The sequence below is a fragment of the Hippoglossus stenolepis genome, chromosome 3, assembly GCF_022539355.2.
Source record: "Hippoglossus stenolepis isolate QCI-W04-F060 chromosome 3, HSTE1.2, whole genome shotgun sequence".
In the NCBI taxonomy this organism is placed as follows: domain Eukaryota; kingdom Metazoa; phylum Chordata; class Actinopteri; order Pleuronectiformes; family Pleuronectidae; genus Hippoglossus; species Hippoglossus stenolepis.
In genome coordinates, this window is record NC_061485.1 from 12230629 (window position 1) to 12258343 (window position 27715).

General features: G+C 40.2%; 2 protein-coding genes across 2 annotated transcripts; one reads left to right on the forward strand and one right to left on the reverse strand.

The window, feature by feature from the left end:
• The first annotated feature begins 218 nt into the window (after window positions 1–218).
• prxl2b (peroxiredoxin like 2B) lies at window positions 219–8249 on the forward strand. Its single transcript, XM_035148942.1, has 7 exons — window positions 219–380; window positions 2262–2466; window positions 3083–3134; window positions 3516–3579; window positions 3685–3760; window positions 5625–5743; window positions 7894–8249. Exons 1-7 carry the CDS (start codon window positions 318–320, stop codon window positions 7918–7920), a joined length of 606 nt encoding a protein of 201 aa, XP_035004833.1. The 5' UTR covers window positions 219–317; the 3' UTR covers window positions 7921–8249.
• Window positions 8250–9657: 1408 nt separating this feature from the next.
• Window positions 9658–26672, reverse strand: mmel1 (membrane metallo-endopeptidase-like 1). Its single transcript, XM_035153145.2, has 24 exons — window positions 26249–26672; window positions 21542–21709; window positions 21137–21181; window positions 20787–20846; window positions 20513–20674; window positions 20300–20380; window positions 19786–19881; window positions 19203–19321; window positions 18760–18825; window positions 17976–18110; window positions 17640–17729; window positions 17223–17359; window positions 17039–17132; window positions 16816–16944; window positions 15812–15910; window positions 15639–15722; window positions 15339–15442; window positions 14810–14868; window positions 14567–14686; window positions 14265–14398; window positions 14064–14129; window positions 13881–13976; window positions 13272–13348; window positions 9658–12807 (listed from the first exon to the last, which is right to left on the reverse strand). The coding sequence occupies exons 2-24, from the start codon at window positions 21696–21698 to the stop codon at window positions 12708–12710; spliced, it is 2310 nt and encodes a 769-aa protein (XP_035009036.1). The 5' UTR covers window positions 21699–21709; window positions 26249–26672; the 3' UTR covers window positions 9658–12707.
• Between the last annotated feature and the right edge of the window lie 1043 nt (window positions 26673–27715).

Consider the following 27715-nt stretch of genomic DNA (forward strand, 5'->3'; position numbering starts at 1 on the left):
TAAATCTAACCTGGAGAACCGATGTTTCACATGTGGTAGGAAAACAGTGCATTCAAAAAATGTATTACAGTTAAAAATAAAAAGGGTTCTATAGTAGTGCTAAAATCCACGTGTTTAAAAATGCCCCGCTTCCGCGTTGTACATTGTGTGCTGTGATTGGCTGATTGTCCAGCACTAAGGGAATCTGATTGGAAGGCGGAGTTAAGTGGGCGTGTACGGACGTAGTTTTGCAACAGTTTCGCTATGGGCGTTTCACAAACACATGTAAGATCATAACACTGAACCTTCATCCTCCTACGCGCTCCTCTTCATAGAACATGGCGAAGGTGGATCTGGCTCGGGTCGGAAAGAACCTGCTGAAGAGCTGCGACACAGAGGAGGTGAGGTTTTAACACGTTCAGTGTCAGTGGCGGCTCCTGCCAAATTTCTTAAGGGGGGTAATTGTTGCGATGATGGCGATGATCAGTGTGTACATGTGTGAAATGTTCCGTCTCATGGGGAAGCTGTGAACTGTGGTTCCCTCTGAGGGCAGTTTCCTGCTGTGATAAACCTGCCATTAACCTCCCAGTGCTGCTGTAACTCTGTGACATAATGATGATGTGATGGGAAAACATGTGATCAACACAACATGACTCACATTCACTGAATATTCAGTGTTTGTATGTGTGATGCAGTGTCATTTATAAAACACGTTTCATACACAGAGAACCAAGGTGCTGTGCAGGGACATTAAACCAACTGAGACGAATCAAAAAGCACAGCAGATAATTTTCAATAAAAGATAAATAAAGAATAGATCAAATAAATAAATGATATGAAAATAGATAAAAAAAAAGGAATTAAAATAGATTAAAAAGGAGCAGAATAAATGAGTTTAAAGAGATTGAAAAAGGTTACACAAATAATAAGGATACAATCTGTTTAAGATTTAAAAAAATGTATGTGTGACATGTATGAATAAAAGTTTTCAGTGTGGATTTAAAAGCTGCCTTGGATTCATGGGAATTCCTTTCTGAGACCATAAGGCAGTCGGTTCCAGCGCTGTGCTGCATAGTGACTAAAGGCTGCTTCACATGTTTGGACTTTGCCCCCGGCACCACTAGCAGACCACTCCCCAGTGATCTCAGTGATCTCACAGGGTCATATCGTTCCATAATGTCTGTTGGGTATATGGGCGCAGCTCCATAAAGGGATTTAAAAATAAGCTGTAAAACTTCAATATTGATCCTGTGGCTCACTGGCAGCCAGAGGTTTAACAACAGGGGATACGTGGCCTGTTGTTTTTAGATCTGGTTCGAAACTCTTGCGGCTGAATTTTGGATCAGTTGCCTGATTGTCTTATGAGGACATCCTGTTAAAAGTTCCATTGCAGTAGTAGATAAAGTTAATAAAAGCTACCGACACACATTTCCCTCATGCAGCCTTTGGGTCACCTGTTGTGGAAAAAGTAGAAAGTTTGAAATCCTCTGGTTCAAGTTTCTTGGATCTGGATATTTCCTGGTGTCTCATGATAGTAAACACAATATCTTCGTAAAACAAGACATAAGAGACAATATCATGGGCTCTGTGAAATAGGAATGTGCTTTTTTACAATTTTCTAACATTTTATTTACCAAATGACCAGGGCTGGGTAATAAAACTATAATAATTATCACAATATTATTTTCATCAATAGCAATGTAAGAAAAGTACAGTATCAATATAATACTTATGCATTGGGCAATCACAGTGAGGAGGATATAGACTATTATAGATGTTGCACATTGTCTAAAAGCAGGGGAAATATAATCACTTCAGACCCATTCTCACCTCGTTGCACTGGCTGCCTGTGGTTTTTGGAATTGATTTTAAAAATTGCATTCATCCTTTAGTTAAACTCTTGCATTAATTTGTTTAAATTTCTAATTGCACTGCATCTATTATCAGTTTTAATGTCTGTGAAGCACTTTGTAATTTGAAAAGTGCTTCATAAATAAAGTTTATTATTATTATTACATATTCATAAAGAAGAGTTTAAAACCACCACCTTCACTCAGGAGCAAAAATCAGTCTTTAAACTTCAAGAAATAATAATGTAACATTCATTGTGATAACTCTTGATATTGCCTGACATGAAATGTTTTATCTATAATTTTTAAGCCACATCACCGAGCTCTACAAACGACAAATAGATTGAATTAGAGAATAATTACAGATTATTATACATCGATAGTTTTAAAAAAAGCGATGATTTAATTATTTGCTTCCTCTTTGTGTTTCAGAGTGTGGAGCTCCAGTCTCTGTGGCAGGACCAGCCCGTGGTCTTGTTTTTCCTGCGCAGGTTTGGTTGTCAGGTGTGTCGCTGGATGGCCTCAGAGATCAGCAAACTGGAGCCGGACCTGAGAGCCAGCGGCGTTGCACTGGTCGGAGTCGGACCTGAGGTGTTTGGGCTGAAGGAGTTCAAGGAAAAAGGATTTTTTAAAGGATGTAAGCAGCCGTACTTACACTTCTTCTAACAACACTCAGTAGATTGTGCAAACCTCCGACGAGGCCCAACAGTCCCTGTATGAAACCACCTTTAATTTCACTGGATTCAGATTTTTTATTTAGATCTGCAACAAATTTTACACACTCATAGATATGAGTTCCTTAAACATGTCTGAATGTTTTCATCAAGATTTATTTGTCTGGATCCACGCCAACATGCAAGGGGTTATTTATTGATCCATCCAAAATCTGGAAACCTGTTTAGTTTTTTCTTAATCCAGTTGAAAATAAAACCAAAACAAGCAAACAAAAAGATTGTGGTGAAAACATAACCTTCTTGGTGGAGGTGATAAATATTCTGGTCCAGTTTTAATAAATAAGAAATGAGTAGAACTTTTTAAATTCAGACAAACACATTTTTACACACGTCTACATGGGGAGCCTTGTTCCAATAAAGGCCCAATATTATCTTTTCTTTTCAGATACACCAAAATAAAAATAAAATGTAACTGATACAATTTGTTTATTATTAAGATGTGATGTGTCACCCGGGATCTGACACTGTTACTGAGTCCATCACTCTCTATAAATATTCATTAATCGTCTTCTCTTTTAGCCATTTACGTGGATGAACAAAAGAAAACCTACAAGGATTTGGGCTTTAAAAGGTGAGAACAGTCAGTCAGTTTTTCTTGTTTTTGTTGGTGAAGTTTATTACTTCCATTTGTCAAAGATGATTAGTTTTAACCTTAATTCCAATATTCAGGGCTGCACCAACACAGTTTTATTGATCAGCCGACTACCGACAAAATAAATCAAACTGTTATCAATCAAATCAATTGTGATAATCACTTAGTTTTTTTTCTAGACAAAAAGAAGTATTTGCTGCTTCCAACTTTTCAGATATTAGGTTCAAATGCTTTTCGGTCTTGCCTTGCACGAAAAGACCAAGGAAATATTGGCAGATTGATTGATAATTAAATTACATCTTTTCAGTTTGACCACTAATAAGCTGCGTTTTGATGATTGCTCATCTTTTTCTCTCTCAGGTACACAGGCTTAAGTGTGGTTCCTGCTGCTTTGGGGAAGAAAGTACGAGATGCAGCTTCAAAGGTAGATATCCACATGGTCCATACAGTTGACCTGTGGTCACATGGAGCGAGGATACAAGTTCCTCTCTGACTGTTTCTGACCTCACGTTGTCTCTGCTGTTCTCAGGCCAGTGCAGAAGGAATCCAGGGAAACTTCTCAGGAGACCTGCTGCAGAGCGGAGGCATGCTCATCGTGGCCAAAGGTACAATCACAATTAGTATACACAGAAATGTGGGGTTGTCTCGGAGCGGGATCCTAATGAGAAGACTTGATGAACCCAGGGAACACGTGAAGTTTGATCAGTCGTTTGAACGAAGGCAAAGAAATGAATGTAAATTGCAGTTCTGCAGTCTCTCCTCTAGAGGGCAGTGCAGCATCACATCAGTGTAGTGTTGTCAGAGGTTCATAATGCATTGATATATACTTTATTTTGTCGTACACAAGAGAGATGAGGTTTATTTTAATAAATTAAACCATTAACATTTTCAAATGATACCACTGGATAGGGTTATAGTATTCTGGTAATTTATCTGCATATAGGAAATGTTCTAACCTGGTGAAGAAGCATAGACAAATGAATTCACCACATAACTATATAGCATAGAAAAGAAAGACTTAAGAATTTTAGGAAGAGGGTCGAAGACTCCTAGACTATTGTAACTCCCTCCTGGCAGGTCTACCTGCTAGTGCCATCCGACCTCTGCAGCTCATTCAGAATGCAGCAGCTCGACTGGTCTTTAACCTAAATTCACTCACACTACTCCGCTCCTCCGCTCCCTTCACTGGTTACCGGTGGCTGCCCGCATCCGTTTCAAAACACTAGTACTTGTGTACCGTGCTGCGAACGGATCGGGTCCAGTCTACATCCAGGACATGGTCAAACGTTACACCCCAGCCCGTTCACTCCGCTCTGCTTCGGCCAATCGGCTTGTTGCTCCCTCACTGCGAGCTAAACACTCATCAAAATCACGACTGTTTGCTGTCCTGGCTCCTAAATGGTGGAATGAGCTCCCCATTGACATCCGGACATCAGAAAGTTTACACATCTTCCGCCGCAAACTAAAAACACACCTCTTCCGACTATACCTTGAATAACATTTTTAAAACTAACAATTTAGTAGCACTTAAAATGGCACTTACTTATAGCCCTTTGTAGTTTTGCTTTTTTCAAGAAATTGTACTTTCTCTGTTCTTGTTGTTCTGGGTTTGTACCCTCATGGTTGAATGCACTTATTGTAAGTCGCTTTGGATAAAAGCGTCAGCTAAATGTAATGTAATGTAATGAAAAATACTACCCCATTGAAATAGCTTTGAAGCAGTTAAGCGGATGCTCTTCAACTTCTCCTTTCAGTTTCTCTTTAAGTGAAGTAGTGATATACAGACATGGTCTGAATACAGCAAGAAAAAAAAGCAATCCTGTTCAACTGGGCCGTCACCAGTAGTGAATTAACTCTCTGTGTCCTGGGACTGTTGAGTTGTGGTGTGGCAGAGTGACCCAGTGGGAAGGAATCTGTGGAAGGGGAGTAGATCCTGTCCTGTCTCACTCCTCACTGTAAAAATCTTGGCTCCAGTAAAAGTCAGTACTTGCAGAGTTCTCACCAGACACAAGTATCATTAAGACTTCTCTTTAATTTATGAACACCTCCATAGCAATGAAGTGGTTCATATTTACCTTTAACATTTACCTCATAACTGTGAGTAAAGCAGATGATTTCTCCTCCTGTGTGTGACAGACTTTCACCACACGTCTCGATAGGTTGCTGGTATTTCAGCCGTTGCATACAAAAGACATGTTGCAAGTATTTTGTGAAGCACTTTGTAACCTTGTATTAGGACAGTGCTTTCTCTAACTCTTTATTTTTCCTTTAATAGTTTTTTTTTATCGGCAGCTGTAAATGTAATCTTTGTTAAATATCAAATTGAAATTTGCACGGTGTATTCTGTTTGCTTTTATGCGTCAAACTGAGTTACAAGTTTTCAAATTCGTATCAACTTTTATTTGGTTGGTTAAAACTGACAACCTGCTTGTTTTGAGATACTTTCTAAATACATTTTAATCTGAAAAGGTGGAGAGAAGGTCCTGCTGCACTTCATCCAGGATTCACCTGGAGACCACGTTGCTCTGGAGGATGTTTCTAAGGCCTTGGGGGTCACAGCCAAAGTAACGGCAGGACAGCAACCAGTGGTAAGACGACCCACGATGAAGATGTTTCACTTCTCATGTCCCCCCTCCTCAACTTCACATGTTTTTTCTTAATGCCCATTATTGAACTTTGAGCTGCACAGTGAAGGGTTAAACAGAATAGAACCAAATTATACTATTTTGTCCATTGACGCACACGGACCGATCTGTTCGTCAGGTTTTTTCCAGCAGACTCTGTTTTACGTCAGTAGTGACACATGCATCAGTTTAGCCTCTTCACAGACCATTTCACACGTATTACTCCACCTTCATGCCGTGTTAGTGTCTGGGTTATAGGCCCCGGCATCTCTAAAACTCGAGGGATGAGCTCAGTCTGTACCTCATTGTACTTACATTTTTTTATTTATAAACATAGACGTTATTATACAACAACCAGCGCAGATTTATGAAATAAGATTTATGAAATATTTACTCTTCTTACAAAGACCATTATGTAGCCCCTTCCACACTCCAACAAATTAAATTTCAAGAATACCATGGAAATAATTAATAGATTCAACATGCCATCGATTGCTGTTATCATTATAACCAGGACCTTTAGAAGAAGCACACAAGAGGCAGTTATTCAAATGGAGCTTTGTGCCTTTACTATAATGATAGATTCATACAAAACAGTCTGATTCAAAGGGAGATGAGTAAATATTGAGTAAAAAGAACCAGTATGTTCAGAGGTCATTGACATTACGTGTGAAGTCCAGAGAACTGGGCCGTTTTCCCTGTGATGATCGGGGCCGTCGGCGTGCCCATGACATCCAGCAGCACATGGTCTGTCAACGCCCGTTCCCCCTGGCTCTGTTAGTCGCCTCCCACAACACCCACCATGTCCGAGCTACTGCGAGATATATACTGTCGTGTTTCCCATGACCTGTCTGAAGACCAACAGATGTCATCTCCACAGCCCAGGAACAGAATCGACCTTGTTTTCCTCTCCAGTATTAAAAGTGTGTGTGTGTGTGTGTGTGTGTGTGTGTGTGTGTGTGTGTGTGTGTGTGTGTGTGTGTGTGTGTGTGTGTGTGTGTGTGTGTGTGTGTGTGTGTGTGTGTGTGTGTGTGTGTGTGTGTGTGTGTGTGTGTGTGTGTGTGTGTGTGTGTGTCAACAACGTAAGAGACTCATGGACAGAATTCATAGTGTTAGAATTGTCAATTTGTGGATTACTGATTACTTGGCTGCTGATTGAAAATGATCCAGAAAGTGTTTTAATTATTTCAAATTGAATGAGAGTGGATCTCTCCTCTATCTGCACTCAGCTTTCCAAAAGGCCCGCCTGAGATTGATTTTCATAACTATTAATGAAACCGAAGTTTAGGATGGTCACATCTGATGGAAGCTACTGAGTCCAGGATAGCTGATGAATGGAAAAAGGCAATACTTTCATCTGCTATTTCTTTGATGGGCTTCAGCAAACTGTTCTATAGTGAGAGAGATTCATGTGAAGGGAATAATAATCTAGCAGTATACATAGTGTGGCATTTAAAACAACAGGCATGTGATCTGAAAAACATGCATCCATGATACTAGTTTTATTAATAATAAAAAACATAAGGCACGATAAGGTCAGGGACATTCCCCTGTCCATGGGTAGCCTTATTTTTAGTGGTGCTAGGACATGTGTTAGTAAACATTAAAACATTGACACCTAGTATCAACAGTCTGAGATGTAATTTTGGCAGAAACTGAACTCAAATGTCCCACTTTGTACAGATTTATGTGTCTTTTTTGGCCGGTATTAGCAAGCTGGTAAAAGACCGCATTGCACGATAGCGGGAGTTTCAGAGAGTTTCAGTTATTTACTCAATATTGATCAAGACCCTTGTCCACCCACAGCAGATGCATCATAACATCTTTATCGTGAACTCAGTAGCAGTTGGGAATATTTGTGGTTCAGCCTGGTATCAATAGAAGCCATTTGTAAATCTGAAGAGTGGACCTCACCCAAAGTTTTCCACATCGTAATCTGTAATTAAGACGCTGGCATCAAACTAGATTTGTGGGAGCAGATTAACTTGACTGCCAGTAATGGGACTTACACCTGAAGTTTGAATAACAAATGGCTCTTTTGCATCAGACTCTGTGTAAATAACATTGTTCAAGCTCATTATATGCGTATTTAACCTCTGTACTTTCTCTTGCAGTGTAATGATGATGTTTGTTCACGATGATGACGGCGCCTCATGGTACCTGATCAACACAACTCAGATGGAGATTTGGGAAGTGGAATGTCATTGATTTGTTAAAGTGAATATAAAACAATTGGCAACATTTTTAAATGTGTCTAATTTCTTTAAATGTGTGTAATTTTTTTATTTATAATGATGTCCACAGTGAAAGCTCTTTTTTGTAATATATGTTTTGTGTAATTTTTACCTTAACTTACTTTACACTTACAGACAGATTAGTGTGGTTATTTTATTAACATTTACTACACTCACTTTACAAAATGAAATTATTATTGTTTATGTATCAAACTGTAATTAAACTTTAAATTAAATACGTCTTCAGTCGTTTTTTCAAGAAACAATTGCATGATCGTAACCTGACAAACCAGGACTATGCTATACATACAAGTATGCAAACATAAGCATATTTTACTTACTTTTAAGTATTTTGTTAAGATTAAAAAGAATGTTTTTTTTCTTTTCACACAACAGAATCTAACCACCTTTCACCTTCATTTTGACAGTTGTGAGCATTTTTTGTCGTTATATCTTTATTAAACTTTCTCACATACAAACAAAACAGGCCAGCAGACCATATACTATAGTATATAGTACACTATATACTATAGTATACTATATGGCCATGTCACTCATCACAAACAAAAAATATTATAAAATAGAAGTTGCGCATTCCTCTACAGTACAGCACCTTATTATCTTGAGACATAATGTAATCCATGCTCTCCCATAACAAATTAGTTATACAATAGCACATTGTATGGTTTCCTAACTGTGGTCAGACCCCTCATTGCCATGAAGTCCTGTATGTCACATATTCCCATAGGTATTATATCAAAAATAACCATGTGCCATCCACCTATGGTTGGACGTTTGTTGTCTGTTGGTAGTCTGTCCATCCTTACTTACTGTGCAAGACAATATATTTCTTGTAGTAAGGTTGCATACTAGTTGTGGGTCTGGGTGCTGGCAAAGGGGTCTGTATACTTTAAAGTCTTGCAGCACAAACAGTAAACACACAGATTAGCTGATCTCTGTTCAGTCCAGCTTCAGGAGTTCAACATAAATTGCTAAGGGCCCAGAGCAAGGGCCTTAGAGTCTGAATTCAAAGGTCTCACAGGCCGGTGGGAAGCTAAATCATCATCAGCCTCCCCCTTTAAACAATACATCTGATATCGGCCTGTTAGCAACCTGGGAAGAAAGCCATTCTTCAGTGAGTCATTAGGCAAGAGTTGTATTAGTAAGGATTTAAATTCTTCACGGAATTCAAAGCTCCTCTGGGCCTGGTGCTTTGCTTGTTGGGAATTCGCAGCTCCCTTGACTTCCTGCTCTGTTATTGGTTTTGTAAGTGTTTTTCTCTGTAGGTCTACCGAATAAAGTCAATTTAGATTCGGAAAAAAACTCAGAGGGTTGCTTGCTTTTAACTTGTTAATATTCTCTTCATCTTTTTTCCTTTTTTTTTCACGACAGCATCTTAAGGGTTTACTTTTACGTGGTTTGTTGCCAAATTCATATCATCTCTGTTTATCGCGATTCTCCCTCCAGCTTTATGAGAGAGTCAGGAGTCCAGAGAAGCCTCGATAGCCATCAGTGTTTTTAAATTAGCCTCAGAGGGGTCTGTCCTGCCTCTGGGAAGATCTCTTTCCTCCTGCACTGGATCGGAATGAGTCCCACGTGGTTTGGTCAGGTTTCTATACATATAAATGCGATTGAGACATGAGGTCACAGTTGAGACAGTCACTTTAATGGCAATAATTACAGATCACAAAAATAGCAAGTTAGTCTAAATAATTACATAGCAGCAGGAACAATCATAAAACATCTTTAACATCTGAATTCTTGCAAAGCAACAAGGCTATTTCATAAATATTCAGTAGATAAATAAACTCCTCTGATGGGTATACACTGTAGATGAAAACTTGTTCATATATAGCAAAAAACATTGAGTTGTACTTGGCTGATAATTTCAAAACCACACAATTTAACACCATGTAAGTAAACATGAAATATACTCTTTCTGTCTTACCTGATTTGAAGCCTTACTAAGCAAATACACTCGTATAGAACATATCTACAACAACACATTTTTATATCATATACTTTTTGTGTTCACGAAACAGTTTTGAACTGTTTTACTCATTTTGAAGAAAATCTGACAAACGATACAAGATTCTAAGCTGTTACTCTTCAAATCCTCTGAGCTTATGACGTGGCCTCCAGCAGTTCTCTGAGTAAGATGTGATTTTTTTTTTTTTTAACTACGATTCAGGCAGAAAGGGAAATGAAAAGAGTGATACCTTTCTCATGTCTGTCCGTTAAGTAAACTGGAGGCTAAGCTGAAAACAGCAGCTGGTTAGCTTAGCTTAGCACAAAAACTAAAAAAATGGGGGAAACAACTGGCCTGGTTTGGTCTGAAGGTCATAAACATGAGTGTAATACAAGCAAGTTACTGGTTCCAGCCGTAGACTGTATATAAATTGAATGACCTAAACTTTGACTTTTTGGTTTGGCCCATGTCCCATCTGCTAACATGAAGGAGGCGGGATTTATGACCTATACTGCAGCCAGCCACCAGGTGGGGATTTGGCTTCACTTTTGGGGAGTCCATCTTTATATACAGTTCATGGTCCCAGGAATCAAGGTATTTTTTATCGTTTTTTCTTTTTTTAAATGAGCTTTAGAAGTACATAAGCAGATGTTTTTGACAGAACCAGATTCGTAATTTACCTCTGTTTTTTAATCTTTATGCTAATATATATGACCTGTTAGCATAAGCTTCATATTAAAGGAATAAATATGAGTAGTATCACTTTTCTCATCTGACTCTCGGGGGACACGTGTTTCCCAAAATGTTTAACTTTTGCTATATCCCCTTACATTGTGAGAAAAACAGTCTTTCACTGCGTCCTCTCCCCGTGCTCAACACAACAGTATTTGCCAATATGTGACGATTAAGCAACAGACTGAGAATAAAAAGCTTCAATATGCACATTCAGTTCATGAGCCTCTGTTGAGACCTAACAGTCGGGTTCAGTTTACCAAGGCATTCTGAATGTGACCAACGACAAAGAAGACATTCAAACGGGCTGAGTATTGTTTGTGTGTGTGTGTGTGTTTTTTCCCCGCTGTGTTTGAAAGCTCTATTCAGCACAAAAAATGGTGGCTCCACTACATCCACCCTCTCTTATTAGTTGTGTTCAGCTTTGATTCTCCTGTCATTACTTGTTAATAAAAGGTAGAAAATAACAGTCCTGGCCCTGGCCGCCTTTTTAATGACGAGCTCTATTCTTCAGAGTTGCCTGCCATGGTTCGGCCACAGCGGTCACCACGCTTCAGCGCACTGCACTTCGCCCTTTCATCTCTGACGGCGCTGATCAATGCGAGATCAGAAGGCGAACCACTTCATCTGCTGCCTGTCCATGCGTGAGTGTATCTGAGGGGTTTTCTTTTCCTCTCCCCTTAGCATGTAATTGGCTATGTCCCCCACCCCCCCCCAAAAGGCTTAAAGTCTAGTAATCACTGTGTTCAAGACTCGTCCCGGGAGAATGTGGAACAAAAGAGAAGACCAGTTCGTCTACAAACCAGCCACCCTTTTTTGGTTAAATATAACATACACATATCATACAAAGAGATCTTCTTATTTTGAGTAACTGTAGGTACGAGTCGTGTTGGGAATTTTAGAACTAAAATAAATCAGTATGAACATTTCAGAGGCTGCAAGTGTGTGGAAGCATAAAAAAAATGGGGGAGTGTGCTTCAAACACACAACACAACTGTGATTAGTGTTTTTACAGTTCACCGAAACCTACATCTAAGTGATTAAAGTCTGACATGTCAGTAACCAATAATGCAATAAAGTGACATTTTCATCATTATCACTTGACTACATTCCACGAGTGCTGGGTTTTTCCTCACTAAAATGTGGTAGGCCACCAATATTTTAAAAAAACATCTGGATAATGACGTGTTACAGCAAACCACCATGATATACACGTACACTTCTGCACCGAGGACCAGGCGTCCAACTGCAGGATAGGACAAAACTGCAAAACTGCTAAATGTCTCTCTAATTTGAAATATTCATCCAGTGTAAAAACATTGACAGCCACAGCTCTCAGAATGTTAATTTAAGGTTAAAGCTGCAAAGATTTAACAGTCTTAAAGTCTTAAGGTAATTTGTTTCATGTAACAGTGAATAACCAAACTCTCAGAGTGTGACTAATTCTGCTGTAGCTTTCACCAGCTTTCATTTCTTTCAGACTCGCACTTCAGTCAGTGTTAGATTGGTTCACTATTGATTTTTTCTAGAGTGGCACAACATCTTGAAAACAACACGTCGGAGGAAAGACACAGAGGCAACTCAGTGTCAGACGTTAATGGATAAATCACAAAGATCTGAACCAGAGATTTTTTTTTGTTTGTAAAGGATTAATTCAAGAAAGGGCAGTAATGTATTTAAAGTCATGAGGTTAACCCTTTCACAAGATCTTTTGTTTTCTACATAACATTTTCAGTCACGTACCCACTCGTGAACAAGAACAAGTGACTGACTCATCCAGACACATCACCTCAAACTTGATAGATACTCAAGCAAGTTTCTTTTTTTTAAACAGTACACAACAAATTTCGAGTTTTGAAACTTGAGAGCTCGTCAGTCTGCCCCAAAATAAACTGGAATAAGTCTTCAGTAGAATCTTCTCTGTGGGTTTAAAATGTAAAACCTGATTTGAGTGGCCCAAGTCAGGAAACAATTATTTCATGAATAAAACTTTCTACCAAACACGACATTTCTGCTCAGGGTTCATTTGACTGCCCTTCTGGCACTGGAAAGCTTCTGAGAAGGCTTCGAAATTCTGGAGAGATCCAAGCACCCTAAAGGGAAAAGGAAAAAAAACATTAAGAAATATCTGTGAGTGGAGCTGCATTGATCCTAATGCTTTAATAAGGAATAATAAACAACTGGACTATTAGAATGGCACTCTTTAGAGCACATACCTCCACCAAGGCCAAACTGTCTCCTTAAAATTAAACAAGCTGCACCACATTTCACTCATAGCCATCAGTTCCCTCAATGTGCCTGAATTTGTTTCATTGACATCCAAGAATTAATTCCCTGGGAAATTAGTGAAAATGTAAAAAAACTAAAATCTTAGTTAAAGAAAAAAAAAAGTTTCATTGAAATCAGTTCAGTAGTTTTTGTGTACTCACACTGACAATCTAACAAACAAACCAATGGACAAAGGCAAAAACACAACCTCCTTGTTTAAAGTAGTCCTCATTGGTTTTAAAATGTGCTGCCTCTGCTGTGAACACCAGGTCTTTCTGAAGCTGATTACCTGTATTCTAAGGGACTGTGTGAGTCGGTCTTGATGGACTGGCTGGCATACTCAGGCCGATAAGCACCACACCACACCTGGAGATAAAACAGTTACAGAGAGGGAGGAGAGAAGAAGAGAGAAATCTGTTAAGAAAAGCCGTCATTAAATGTTAAATCAAATGAATTCCACAATTCACATCTCATCTCAAATATTTACAATAGTTTATTCAGAATGTATAATAAAATCACCTGCTTATAGTTTATTATAACACTTTTGATAATTATCCTTATAGGTGCAGGTTTGGCAGTTATTTCCACTCATGTACCAACAGAACAGACTTGTTGCTCTGATGCACTTTCAGTTTTTCGCTTGTGTTTTAAATTCCCGGGCATCACAAAGGTGTTTACTTTGGCGGCTTTTCTCATTCTCTATTTTTTTTAGCTGAACACTGATTTTTATCTGCGATTGTTTCAGCGTCTCCCCCCCTGACGCCCTGTTTGCTTCTCAGCACCAAACATCCTCTGAAAAAGGCTCCTCCTGACCTTTCGCTCTCGAGTTCAGGTTTTCAAATCCTCATCTGACCTCTGTCAACTTTCAGAAACAAAACATCCCTTCAGTTATACTCACTTGGGCAAAGTTAAGAAAGAAAAGTTGCTTGTGATCCATGTCGAGACCAGGTAGACATGGCTCCTCGCCCTCCATCTCCACCCACTTCAGATAAGCCTTTAAAATAAACAAACACATACAATTATTTTAATTTAGTTGTTATTGCCTAATAATAAAATGTGGTTTAGTGCTTTTGAATCGAACCTTATATGCTTGACGAACTCCTCCGTTGTCGGCAATGTTCTCCCCCAAAGTGCTGATTCCACTCACCTGCGTTACACAAACAAAACCACACACCGACGTGAAACCACTCATTCTGCTGGTCTCTTAATACATGGTTCACACAGTCGGGGATTACAGCTGAGACAACACCTCTCATTTCACGCAGGCCACACGGGTGCTTACGTTTTGTCCACCTGCTAGCTTCCAGTTGAAGTTGCCGTACTGCTGCACCATGCACTGCGACTGCTCTTTAAAATGCTCGGCAGAGTAATTACTCCACCAGTTCAGCATATTACCGTCCTTGTCAAAATTACGACCTGTAAGGAAAACAACGTGTGAGGCTAAGGGATGTTTTCATGTCCCAAACATAGCAGCATTTGAAAAACAGCTTGTTTGACAGATTTGAAATCGGTTGTTCTAATGATAAACGGTATTTATCCGTTCAGGTTTCTAATAACATCCACGATGAGTCACTAGCGTCTCACCGTTGTCATCGAATCCATGTGTGATCTCATGTCCGATAACCATTCCTATTCCACCAAAGTTCAGGGCCTGGTGCTGATGTTTATTGAAGAACGGCGGCTGCAGGATCCCAGCAGGAAACACTGGACACATGAAAACAACAGGAGTGAAAACACTGTGTACAGGCAGCACTGATGAGGATTACATTGAAGAGAGACTAGGTTATTCCATGAAAACACCTCTGAGGGCCTCACTGAAGCTCTCACCTATCTGGTTTCTGTTGGGTGAGTAGAATGCGTTCACCACTGCAGCACCAATGATCCATCTGAGGAGGGATTGAGAAAAATGGATTGTAGCCGATAAAAAAGCACAAACTGCATTTTTAGCTGGAGGAAGCAGGATTCACAAGAGGAGCATATTTTGCTCTGTGAAAAAAATGTTTTTAGACCGTCGTGTTCAATGTTCTTTGATTCTCTAGATGAGGACACAGGTTGTTTTTTTCTTGGGACTATAAAAGCAGTAAATTGGTGCAGCGTGTCCCTTTCATTAAATCTGTTTTTTTACAATAAGGCTGAACACGACCTGGTTTATTCTCCTGGTAACAGACAGAGGAGCCAAAATGTTAAACTGTCTCGCAAAACCATATTTGTGTAATCCACCTCACTTAGAAGAGGAGTTTGTGTTCTAACCTCCGATGACATTTTCAGTCACGCACTTAGAAAACCATGGCGTCTGCCTGAGTTCACGACCTTGTGCTTTTACTATTAAGAGCATTTTGTACAATCAGCAGCTTACAAGTCAGGATCCACCGGTTCCCTGAGCTTCTTCAGACTCTTTTGCGCCTCAGACTTCAGGTTCTCCAGGATGTTCTCAAAGTAGTGTTCTTCACTAAAGTTCAGCTGGGAAGAGAAAGGGGACGAGATCAGTGAAAAGAGAATCTTTGAGTTATTACCTTTACCAAGGAGCTTATGTTTTCTTCAAGTTCGCAGGGAATAATTCATGGATCTAGATGAAAAAATCAATCTATTGGGCCTTGGCGGTCGTATGCTAGTGTCCACAGTGTGGCCTGTAGACATGGACTCAGTGTCTACTTACATGTGCATACTCCTGGTCAAGTTTCAGGTTGCTTTGCTGTAGAATATGATCTGGATAACCAATGTGCTCCTTGATTGCCATGGCCTATAAGAGAAGCAGAATGATCTGAATGATATGAATAAACATGTGGGTAAGATCCTCCATTATCTCCTCAGTGTGACTACAAACTGCACCTTCTCTCTTGCTTTCTCTTTTGAGGGTGCGTCCATCCAGCTTAACTCCTCGAGAGTTTCCACATAGGCTTTCTGGATCTTACCGATGAGGTCACTGACCTGTGAACATTTGACACAAATACCAAAGAATGCAGTGACAGTCCAATACAGAAGTGAAGTTTTCATAATAACGAGCTCCTGAGGTGACAAATTAGAGGGTGTTTTGTTTCATGGCATAAAATGTTTCACGATATGGACACAAAACGCTTGACAGGTACATCATGCATTTTGTAACACGTGTTTTTAAAGACACAGTACTTGTTGTAATTATAATTCTTACTATGATGACATATGTTATATTATTAAAACTGCCTTTTACTATACCGTTATTGTATATTGGCTTAGTCACTTACAGATGCCCACAGGTGGATTTAGATAAGGTAAGAAACAATAAGATAGTTAGATATTTTAGTAACATAGTCAGAATGAGGGAGACATGAGAACGTTTGAAAGTATGAAATAGAATAAAATAGGCAATAAAAAGAAAAAACTTTAATTGGTGTATTTAATGTGAAGTTCTGCTAATGTATATAGAAAGAATTTGAATTTATAGTTATTTTTGCAGTGTCATTACCACAATGTGTAACAATGAGATCTGGCATGAAATGCATTTCCTAAAACTAAATTGCTTTGTGTTGTTAATACTTGATAAAACAGAAAAATGTCAGGAAAAATATCGTTCATGTCCAAATATCACAAAAGTTAATACAGAAGAATTTATGACTGTAGATTCATATCCTTGATTTAGTGACGCAATGCACAATGAAGCTTGAAAATGAACTCTTGGCCCCTCCATGTCAATTTGGTGCACATAATGAATGTCACACCACGAACCTTTGTGCACAAGCTCAGGCATCATAGTTTGACGTAAACATCTGCTGTGGTAGTAACTGATTTCCATGCTCTGACGAATATGTATATCTGATTGGTTCTGTGGTGTTTATAGACCCAAAAAAACAACTCACCATTCGTTTACTTTCTCCGGCGAAGGTCTCACGCACGTACAGAGCGCCAACTGCGTTCTCCATGCTGCTCTGGACGTAACGGACGCATTCCCGCCACCAAGCATCCTCCACTGTCGTCCCATAGAGAGTCTGTCCACACACACAGACACACACACTGGAGAACTGTTTTTCACCCTGCTCACATTAACATGTGTCATGCCCTGTGATGCCACGCGGGTCGTACCTTCCTGTAACGGGCTCTGGCATCTTTGAAGCGGCGGCTCAGGCTATTGACTCTTTCAATGATGAGCTGCCAGCTGAGGTAGTTCTGCATAGTTCTGCAAACGTATATTATTTGATAAATTCAACCTGTTCTTTAAAGACTGAATCTTTATGGTGTCAGCGTTGGACGTCGCTTTTGGCCTGACCTGGCACTGTGTCTGGAGAGAACGTCATTCATCTTCTCCAGGTAGGGGGAGCTGTACACCACCACCTCCTCCTCTAGCTGGACCTCGACGGACACACTCGACAGCACACCCTGAATAAATCGTGTCCAGTTAAATCCCTGGAAAAGAGATGTTAACATGTTAAGTTTTGCTGACTATGTTTAGAACACCACAAGTTAAGGTAAATATGGGTTACAGCATTTAAAAGAGATTCTTGTTTATTTAGCTTTTTTCCCTTTTTTCTAGTGGGGGACGTTAATCACAACTAACTCCAGAGACAATGTGGAAAAAGTGTGTGGAAATCAGTTTTTCCACCAAAAGATAGAAAATTATTTGAACCGTTCAACTGTCTGCTCTATGTTAATGTAATGCAGAAGAAAGAAGTAAAACCTCACTTACATTAAAGCTGAACGTGCTCTGTAGTTCACCCAGTGTCATCTTGTTGTAGAGAACTGTGACATCTTGTCTTTCCTCTGCTGGTGATGTGGCCTGTCCAGCAACAGGGAAGAAAAAACCCCACTATAGACGTCTATAGACTGATGCTTGGTTTTATATTTACTGAAAAAGAAATGGGTTCAAAGTTTGGCTGATCTCCCTGGTTCACACTAAATTGAGCCTGGCTCTCTTGTTCACAGGAAGCAGAGACTGGAGCTGCTCATTTATCATTTATCATCTAGTCATTATTCATTTTCCTCAGGTCCCAGAATTCCATTTCCTGTTGTGGCCGACACTCACGTTGGCGATGTCTGTCTCCAGCTCCAGCACTTGCATCATTTCCTCCCACACATGCTCTTCATCCTGGGTCAAGTTCCTGTCCTCTCGGGTTATCTTCGCGATAGAGAACATGAAGTGCAGGTAGGCGTCTCGAACCTGTGGTACCAACAATCAAATAAACTGATAATGTTGCCTCCACAACAAAATCCAGGTTGTGTCAGGAAGTAAGTTTTTAATCTGATAAATTTGCCAGATTGTCAGTTAAAGCTACAGTCATGTATATTTGTGTTGCTGTATGATTGATAACTGTAACGTGACAACATTATAATTTGGTTTTAGTACCATTCATACCCTAACCCTATAGAAAAAGCAAATTTTCTCTCTGATTGTCTCCTTTGGTTTTGTAGGTCGTAAAGAGACAGCAGTATAAAATGAGAACAACTCACTGTGGAACGTTTGAGTTTGATTGTTTTAGTTGTTGCTAACTCAAAACCACCGAGGTTAATGGAATATTTGTGCTGCTTGAATTAAGTTTTAATCAAGACAATTCATCAGGAATCCAATGTTTAAAAAAAATCTAAAAAGCCATTGCTAAAAGCCACCCACAAAAGTCCACTTACCTCCATTGTACTAAAGTGAAAACAGCAATGTTGGAGATAGGCATTTCAGAAATATGTAAGATAAAACTATAATAAATAAAATAAAAATTACATAAAACCTAAACTACCTGCGTTGTCTGATACAGTTGAATAAGGAGGTGTATCTTTCATTGAGATTTATGAGACCTGATCCTTTATGGTATCACCTTTTTGTAGTTTCCATCATTGAAGTAATAGTCTCTTGATGGCATTCCAAGTCCTGGCTGGTCAATCTGTTCAATATACCAGAAGAGCAATACAAAATGTTTGCACATGTATTTTTTACATTGTGATTAAAAGTTAAGGCAGAAATATTATAAAAAATCCCATGAAAACCAACTGTTACATTTTTTGTACTAATAAGAATATAAATATTTTCTGCATGTCCAAAGCCTGATACAGCGTATTCCTCTGTACCATCAACTACATGGTCCTCCTGCCATAAATACTGTTTACGGCACTAAATGCATGTTAATACGCAGCTGAAAATAGACCCCAACAAGTTCACTATTTACTCCTGTCTGAGATAGATATAGAATAATTGCAGCCTGGTCTGTAATAACTGCATAAAGGTTGATGTTATTTGTGCTCAGATAAACAGTAATCTCACATAAATGATATGACGCCGAGAGTCCCGGTCGTCTGTCCAAACGTACAAGTCCAGCAAAACCTTCTTGTGGAAACGAGCAGTGAGCGTCGCCAGCGTGTCCTCGAGGCTCCACATCTCCTCTGCAATCAGGAAAACATCAGAACTTAATTAAAACACAAAAGTATATAGAAGTATTCAATGTAGCAGGCTGCAAAAAGCAGGCTGCCCCTGCTGCTCTGGGTCCCCTGTGTTAATCTGTGTGAGTATATGCGAGGATGGTGCAGTTTGTGATTTGAGTTTCAGGAGCTTGGGGAAGAGCAACATAGAATATTCAAAGCATCCTTCAGAGTTCTGATTAAGGACCTGCTCCTCTTCCCACTCCATGCTCCTCACCTAACTGCTCGGCTGAAGAGCCTCGGCCGGCCTCTTGATCCCGTCAACAACGCTCATACTCAGCTATACACTGAGTACAAACATAGCTGCTCTATCTCCATGTGAGTATTTGAGTAGGAATATGAGTGCTTGTTTGTGTGGATGTGTTACAGGTGCACATTTGCCTGTTTGTACAGAGTAAACACTAATCAGAGTACACAGGTATTTCTACCTGTTGTTGAGTTCCAGTCGTCTGAGGCCACAGGCCAGTCTCCGATACTCTCAATGAGCGTCAGGAGGGGCTGGGAGTCACGCTGCTCTATGAGGCCTGCAGGTAAAATACCACATAATAATACATACAGTATAACATATAACAGCAACACTGCAGTCTATCTACTACTCATCTTCAGTGGGACTGAAAGATCCTGTTGTGTGTGGTTTTTGCATGTTCTCACCATGTCTGTGTGGGTGGTCACAGGCTTCCTCCCACAGTCCAAAGACATGCAGCTTAATTTAATTGGAGACTCTAAGGTGACTGTAGGTGTGAATGTGAGTGGGAATTTTTTAATTCTTATTGTTCATTGAGCACAATGCTTTTTCCCCCATTTTTTAAAAATTAAATTGTATTTATGTAGTATAGTAGAGGGAGGCTGTCTGTACGATCAACTGTTCAGGTCAACATGCCTGTTCACTCGCCTCCTTCTAGTGGAGAAACCTATTTTTAGAGTGAGTGAAAAGATCCTTACTCTCATTCATGCAGGAGCTGTAAAGGGTTTTGGCCTTTCTGATGGCATCCCTGTCCTGTTCGTTCTCCGTCTCCAGAACACCTGCAAAAACAAGACACATGCAAACATTTCCACTCCGAATGAAACCCACGCATGAGGCTCTGAATGCCACCACCCACTGACCACCAAAGGTTAGACCCATGACCCTGGCATTGCGCGGCTGTGCCAGCTGACCTTTGAGGACAATCTCCAGCTTGTCCCTCAGAATGTCAAAGACACTGTGACGAGAGCTGGTCTCCGGGATGACATGGCGCTCCAGCCAACCCCCGCAGGCGTACTGGTAGAAATTATCGCAGGGCTTCACAGACTTATCCATGTTCTGCAAGAGCCGAGCAGCTAGCGGGGAAAGAGAGAAACATGGACAGGGTGAAGGTTCGGTATGTGGTCTTTTGGGGGGTTGACTTTGCAAAAGGAATCCGCAGGGAAGCAAAGAAAAAACACCTCTCACCTGCAGTAACACAGTCCGCAGTTGTGCACACATTGTTGAGGTTGGAGCGAAACAGCTGGCCTGGAAAAATCAGTGTTGACACTCATGAGAGAGAACGTGAAGAGACGGGTGGATGTTGCTGTACAAAGTATAAAGCAAATTCTAATTAGCCTGGATCTACAGTCTGTGTGTGACGGGCGATGTCTGTGTCAGCAGCGACTTTCACTTTTGTATGGCACTGCTGATGAGGCAGTAAAGAGAATTACAGTAGTACAGTGACTGTCAGAGGTGCGGTGCTGGAATATGCCACATGCCGGCCCACTGGTTCCACAGCGTATCCTGCGTTCAGTTTACAGGATTAAAAGACTCACCCTCTCGTGTTGAGCTCCTTGACACACTGGACCTGTTCGATTGTTCTGAGATGGATGAAAGAGACAGATTTTATTTATTTCTAAATAATGAAGAAAACGGTATCATCTTTACACCATCGGCTGGCCACATTGAGAAGTTGCACAGAGAAAATAAAACAATCTTTTCTTTAAAAATTGCTTCAAAGCTGCAGTTCAAGGTCAGAAAGGTCAGATAACAGTTGTTATTATGAGCCGATACTCAAGACAGATCATCAAGTGTGTAAAGTACTTCATGGTTCATTTTGGAGATGTTTCGACCACCACTCTCATTTCCTGTGTCAAGTTGGGCTCACAAGCAGAAAAAAACAGAGCAGACACTTCATTACTGCTGCCATCTGTAATATCTGGACCTGACAGAGCCATTACCTTTCACAACTGATGTGTAGAGGACTACCAGCCCGGCCAAGGCACAGCTGACCAACAGCAGAAGCACGGACAGACTGATCTCTGCGACAGTCCAACGACGCTTTCCAGGTTTACTTGATTTCTCCATGATATCCATTTGACTTTCGGATTTGCCCATATTCCTCCTGACTGTGGGAGAGACACGGTTAGAGTGTGGGATGGTCCAGGCAGAGAGCTACCAGTGTGTGTGTGTGTGTGTGTGTGTGTGTGTGTGTGTGTGTGTGTGTGTGTGTGTGTGTGTGTGTGTGTGTGTGTGTGTGTGTGTGTGGGCTGTGGGCTGTGGGCTGTGCAGTGAACCATCAGTAAACAGTGCCAGCTGACCTGCAGTGAGTGAGATTGAACTGCTGAACACCTACAACAACTTCACTGACAGTTGTTGGGAAACTGTTTTGTGTAGTTGCAAAAAACAGTTGGTCACTTTTCACCTATTTCTCTCTTTTTGTATCATCGTTTTTATAGTTATTGTTTCGCTTTTTTGTAGGCTTTTGGGTTGTTCATTTCTCACCTTGAAAAATCATGATAGTCTCAATAAAAGCTTAAGAGCTTGTTGCAGCCCCTCTGATTGATTTATCATCCGCGTTAACAAGATGATTTCAAAAGGAAAGGAATTGGTAGATTTAGTAGGAGAGTTTCATTGCCAAATAATTGATAAGTTCTGTAATGCATTTAATAAAAGAAACCATATGCCATTGAGTCCTGTGTGTCAGAGCCCCCAAAAGGGTCCCAATATGATTATATATATTATTTTCTTGAATACTATCAAATATTTGCCTTTTTCATTGTAAATATTGTAATATGTTCTTTTTTTCATTCCAATAAATCCTTCTAAAGAAATATTCTGAAAAGTGGTTGGTTGCATTGCTCACATCTCAAGTCCAGTAAGAACAGAAACTGTGAGGGGGGGGTCTACAGCTTTTCATAGAACCTCTGATCTTTGAGCTAGAAAAGTCTAGGTCTTTATCTCACTATATATATATATATATATACATATATACGTATTTAGAAGACATAAAGCAGGTTTTTTATTTATTGCAATGTGACCTTTGCAGCAAGTCTCTATCATTATACAAGGTTTATTGTGCTAAAGGTGCTGTGGTAGTCTTTAAATATGATACAATTTAGTTTTCTAAGTTAACACTATTATGTGTTTTAACATCAACAAACACTGTAATCCTACCTGCCACGACTTTACAGTACATTATATTACAGATGTTAACATTTGTTTTTAATGTATTCTTCTCCATATGGTGGAGCACTAATGTCTCACTGTATGAGGCTTTGGCTGTTTAACAGATTATAATAATGGTGATTCTACAGTGTTAAACCCACCTCTTCTAATAACCTGACCATATTTTGTTCAGCGTATGACTTCATTTGAAACATAATTTTCACTTTAGCACCGAGCTCCATCTGTTGCCGAGGACAGAGAGGAGTCATTGTGTACAGTCAATGTGACAGTTATGCTGGAAACGATTTGGCAAAGAGTAAATTACCATTAAAGTTAATGTGTGTGTCTTTGAATTGTTGAAAAGACACATGCGCATGCACACACAAACCCAGCTTGTACAATAATTATGTATGTGTGAAGACAATATTGCAAATGAGCATTTGTGCAGGGGACAAAACGGCAATCACCCATGGCTTTCAGCAGCATCGCTTCGCATCTATTCACTCTGCAGCACCTGTTTCTCCATAACCAGCCCCACGGCCCTATCATTAGGCCTGACAGGGGACGGGCTGTAAATCAGAGGTTCACACTGCTGTGCTCCATTAGCCCTTCCTGATGAATACTCATGGGCACATATCTGTGGCACTACAGTGATGAAGAGCAGACAGGGGCTTGTTAGAGCTCCACTGCCAACCTCAGCATCAGATTGCACAGTAATGCTCTCTGAGGCGAAATCCTGGCTTACTGCATTAAAGACAGGTCGCGCTTTATGGAAAACTGTGTGATAATGTGCAGTCTGCTGCGTCAGTACAAGATTTGTTGCGCGGCAGAAACAGTTATTTACATCTTTATGTCATCATCAGATGACTGTGCAGCTGTTATGTCCAACCCTCACTGCTTATTATCTGTCAGGACACAGGAAGAATTTATTTTTGATTTATCTATAGTAACGTGAATTTCTAACTGTGTTCATAAACAAAAAACGAGAATTCATAACCTACACCACTTATCCTTTTAGGGTCATTGGTGGGCCAATCCCTGCTGACAATGGGCAATGGGCGAGTTACACCCTGGACAGGTTGTCAGCGTATCAAGGGGCCAACATGTAGAGACAAACAACTGCTCACACACATATTCACATCTATGGAGAAGTCGCTGGTTAATCTAACCCCAATATGCAGGATTCAAACCCCCCAAAAATGAGGCAGCAGTGCTAACCACTCCGACACCGTGCCGCCCCAACAACAAACATGATGAATATTAGGTTGATGACTCATTTGCAGCTTAATACATCTTGATTGTTGAAATAGACAAAAGGATAAATAATATTTTCATCCCGATTTTTCTAATCGTAGAAATAATTCAGACTCACTGTTTAATAAATAGCATCAGATTTGAACAGACCAGTAAAAGCAGGCCAGTCTTAATGCCCTTCTTAATAATAATGATAATAATAATAACAATAATGATAATAATAATAATAATAATAGTTGTGTAAGAAATATATTAACTTGTATGAACTGTGACATGACCACTGTCTTTAACTACCTCAGCTTTGATTGTTTTATCTTGGCGTCTTTTTAGAGACAGCTAATTACACATAAGGGCTGTCGTTTTTAGTTTTTTTTCATTCAAAACTCAAAGATACTATTTGACTGTGATTAAGTCGTGTGAATTTAACTCATAATAATATGAAAAAATACATGCTAGTTCAAATAGTATTAGACATTGGTACCTGTAAATCCAAATATATTTAGAGTAGAGTCTGTATATGAGCTCCCCAAAGCCTATGGTAAGGACCAAGGATAAACAAGACCCGAAATAGCTGATGTCTCCTCATTGCTGTGAGTGCAGGATAATAGTTGACCCTAAGAGTGATCCGCATTTTTATTAATTGCAAAAAAAAATAACAAAATACTGGCAACAGAGTAAGAGGGAGCAGTGAGAGAGAAAGGGAGCTTCACAAGCTGCTGTGAACAAGCTTCTCCAGTTTGGTGCTGGAGCACCACAGAGCGGCACAGGCCTCTGCAGAGGTGATCAGTAAAGGATCTTTAAAACAGAAACGTCACCAACTGCACTAAATCTCTGTTGTCTCTGATTGAATCAGGTCCCTAGCTGTGGACATTTGTCAGCTGCAGTGACACTCAGTACTTGAAGCTTTTTAAAGCACTCAGAAAACTACAGAAACAATCATGGTGTGTTAACTCGGTTCCAAAGAGGTTGCTGCTGATCCACTGACCTTATAATTAAAGCTTGTTTCCGCCTGGTTCTATACTGAACTGGACACAACAGGTTGAACAGGCAATGCATCAATACTAGTAGTCATGTGTTCAATGCACGTTAACTGAAGTGCATTGAACGGTGGAAACGTGGGAAAAGACGACATGATCAGTGATGACGTGTCACTTCCACTTCTGCATCCAGCGTCACTGAGTTGGAGAGGGACAGATTAAGTGTGTAATTTAAATCACTTAATTCAAGTCAGTCGAAAGACTTGGCGAATGATCACAGCGCCGTTCACAGCCGCCGTGATGCACAACGCATCCTCTGCCCGTCTTCAGTCGACTTTGGATCCAGCGGTTAAGTCAGAAATGTTTTGTTCAGTGTAGCACATAAACTAAGCCCTGATAAGCAGCGTTTATAGGCTCCATCGCTCAGAGACCACCTGACTGCAGCTGAGTGTTTCTGTGGCTTTCATAGTCAGACAGCCTTTTGACAAGCAAGTATAAAAACAAAACATTCATATCATCCAATTCAAAAGCATTGACCAAGAGTACTGTTGGCAGATTCTTTAAAAGTGATGAAGCTCTTTTAATTTCAAATCCAGTGGAAAGGGGCAGCGTACTTTCAAATATTTATTTTTTGCTCTAATGCAGAGAACTAACATTTTTCAGAACCAAATGATAAGTCAGGCCATACTGGTTTTTATTTCTGCACAGGTACATACACAGGTAGGTAATAACTCTGTGGCACGAGTGAAAGGAGAAATAATGCAAAAGGCTCCAGCTACACCAATAGTTCAATTTCCTCAGTTGTTTCCTCAGCCTGATTATTTGTAATTTGACCTCCATAGTGAAACATTATAGTGTAATCAAAAGGGTCAAAAATAAAATCCTTCCTCTGAAAGTGAGACTAATCTGTGTGAAATGTTTTCAAAGGATTAAGATTAAAATGCTGCCGTGTCCAGTGGCTGGTACTGTTCTTCTCTAAACTTCCCAAACAAAACAAGGATCCCAGGTGAGGCTGTGCCAACAGTCTGCACACATTTCTACACTTCAGTGTTATTCCCCACTGACCATAACACCCTCACATCTATAATAATGACATCTCCCACACAAAAAATCCCAAAAGCTTTAAATCTGAAGGGGACGTTTGTATGGAGGGCATTCCCTGTTTGAAATCTGTCCCTGAGACAATCCGCCACTTCCCTCCCACCTCTGAAACACCTTCACTTGGGGCACCTGAGCAGGAATCTAGATCTAAAACATCCAGAGGCTTACCTTTTTGTGTGGATGGTAGATGTCCCTGAGCCGTTCCCCCCCACAGCGTGCTAATATCTCAAACACCCCTCCTGAGCATCCACTCAGAGCTGGTGTGTAGAGAAATGAGTCTGTGCTGCGGGCTGAAGGAGACGCTATCCAGTTCAGCTCAGCGCTGCTCAGGGAATGAGTGAGGCAGCGAGAGAGAGGGAGAGGGGGAGCAAGAGGGAGGGAGAGAGAGAGAGAGAGAGCGAGAGAGAGATGGAGAGAGAGAGAGAGGAGACAGATGGGAGGTGATAGCACTGGATTGTTTTCGATTACATGACTGTGAAGGGGAAATTGTTGGGGATGTGTGTGTTTTGTAGGAGGGAGGCGGGTTAGGCAACGTGTCTGTGTGAATCTGAAGGGTCATATGTGACAGAGAGCATCAGTTTCTGATGTGTTCAGTGTCCCCAGCTGCTGAGCCCCAAGTGCAGAAAGATCTGGAAAGACTGCAAAGACACAAAAACATGATTTGAAAGTTATCTGCAGATTTAACATCTTTGGATTCGTGGATTTACATCCTCCCGTTATAGTCCATGCACACACCACTCACCACTGCTGCCCTTGTCATCCCTCTGTCCTCTGGTGCCGAGGATGATTTGTCTTCAGGGAGATCTCGGATGGCAGTGGTGTGCCTGGTGGGGGTCTGAACCCCGGCCTGGTGTCAGATTGAAATGGCACGGTGCCCTGGCTCATTATCAGCCTGATTAACCACACTAATTCGCTGATAATAAAGAGATAGAGTGGGGGCCACAGTGTGTTCGGCTGGTGCTCGTAGGCGCCCAGTTGCTCAGGTGGTGCTGCTGCCCGAGACAAGATGAGAGTAAACAAGTTATGCGCAGATTGATTTCAGTCAAAATCTAAATCGAAACGAGCATTTAGAGAAGAAGAAGGAGCATGAAAATGTTGAAGTATCGAAGCAGAAGCTTAAAATAAACGTGTTTTGGAGAAAAAAAACTGTTGTTTTAAATTTTTAAATAAACAATACTTTCATAAGCCAATATTTACACGAAGTGTATTTAACTCTGCCTACAAATCTAACCACAATGAAATAAAACATGTTAATAAATGCGTAAATATACTTTATTTTAGTGAGAGAGGTCAAGCTCCACTTCTGATTCGCTGTCTGTGTTTCCGACATTTCCTACATCCATTAATTTCCATTCGTTCATCCATGGACATTAATGGACTTCAGTTACAGATACAGAATAATGATCTTCAATCTTTAATTTGATATTTTTATATTCTGAAGTTGATTACACTTTTTTAAGGGTATGTGCATAAATATAATATTTACATATGTAAAAACTTTTCATAATATAACCAAAAATATCCAAAACAAGTAAAAAAACATTCTGTCAAACCTCTTGCGGAATAGATTTTAAAATTTTAATGTGCATCATAGTCTAAACTCACCATGACTTATTCATCTTCCACGGTAAGACA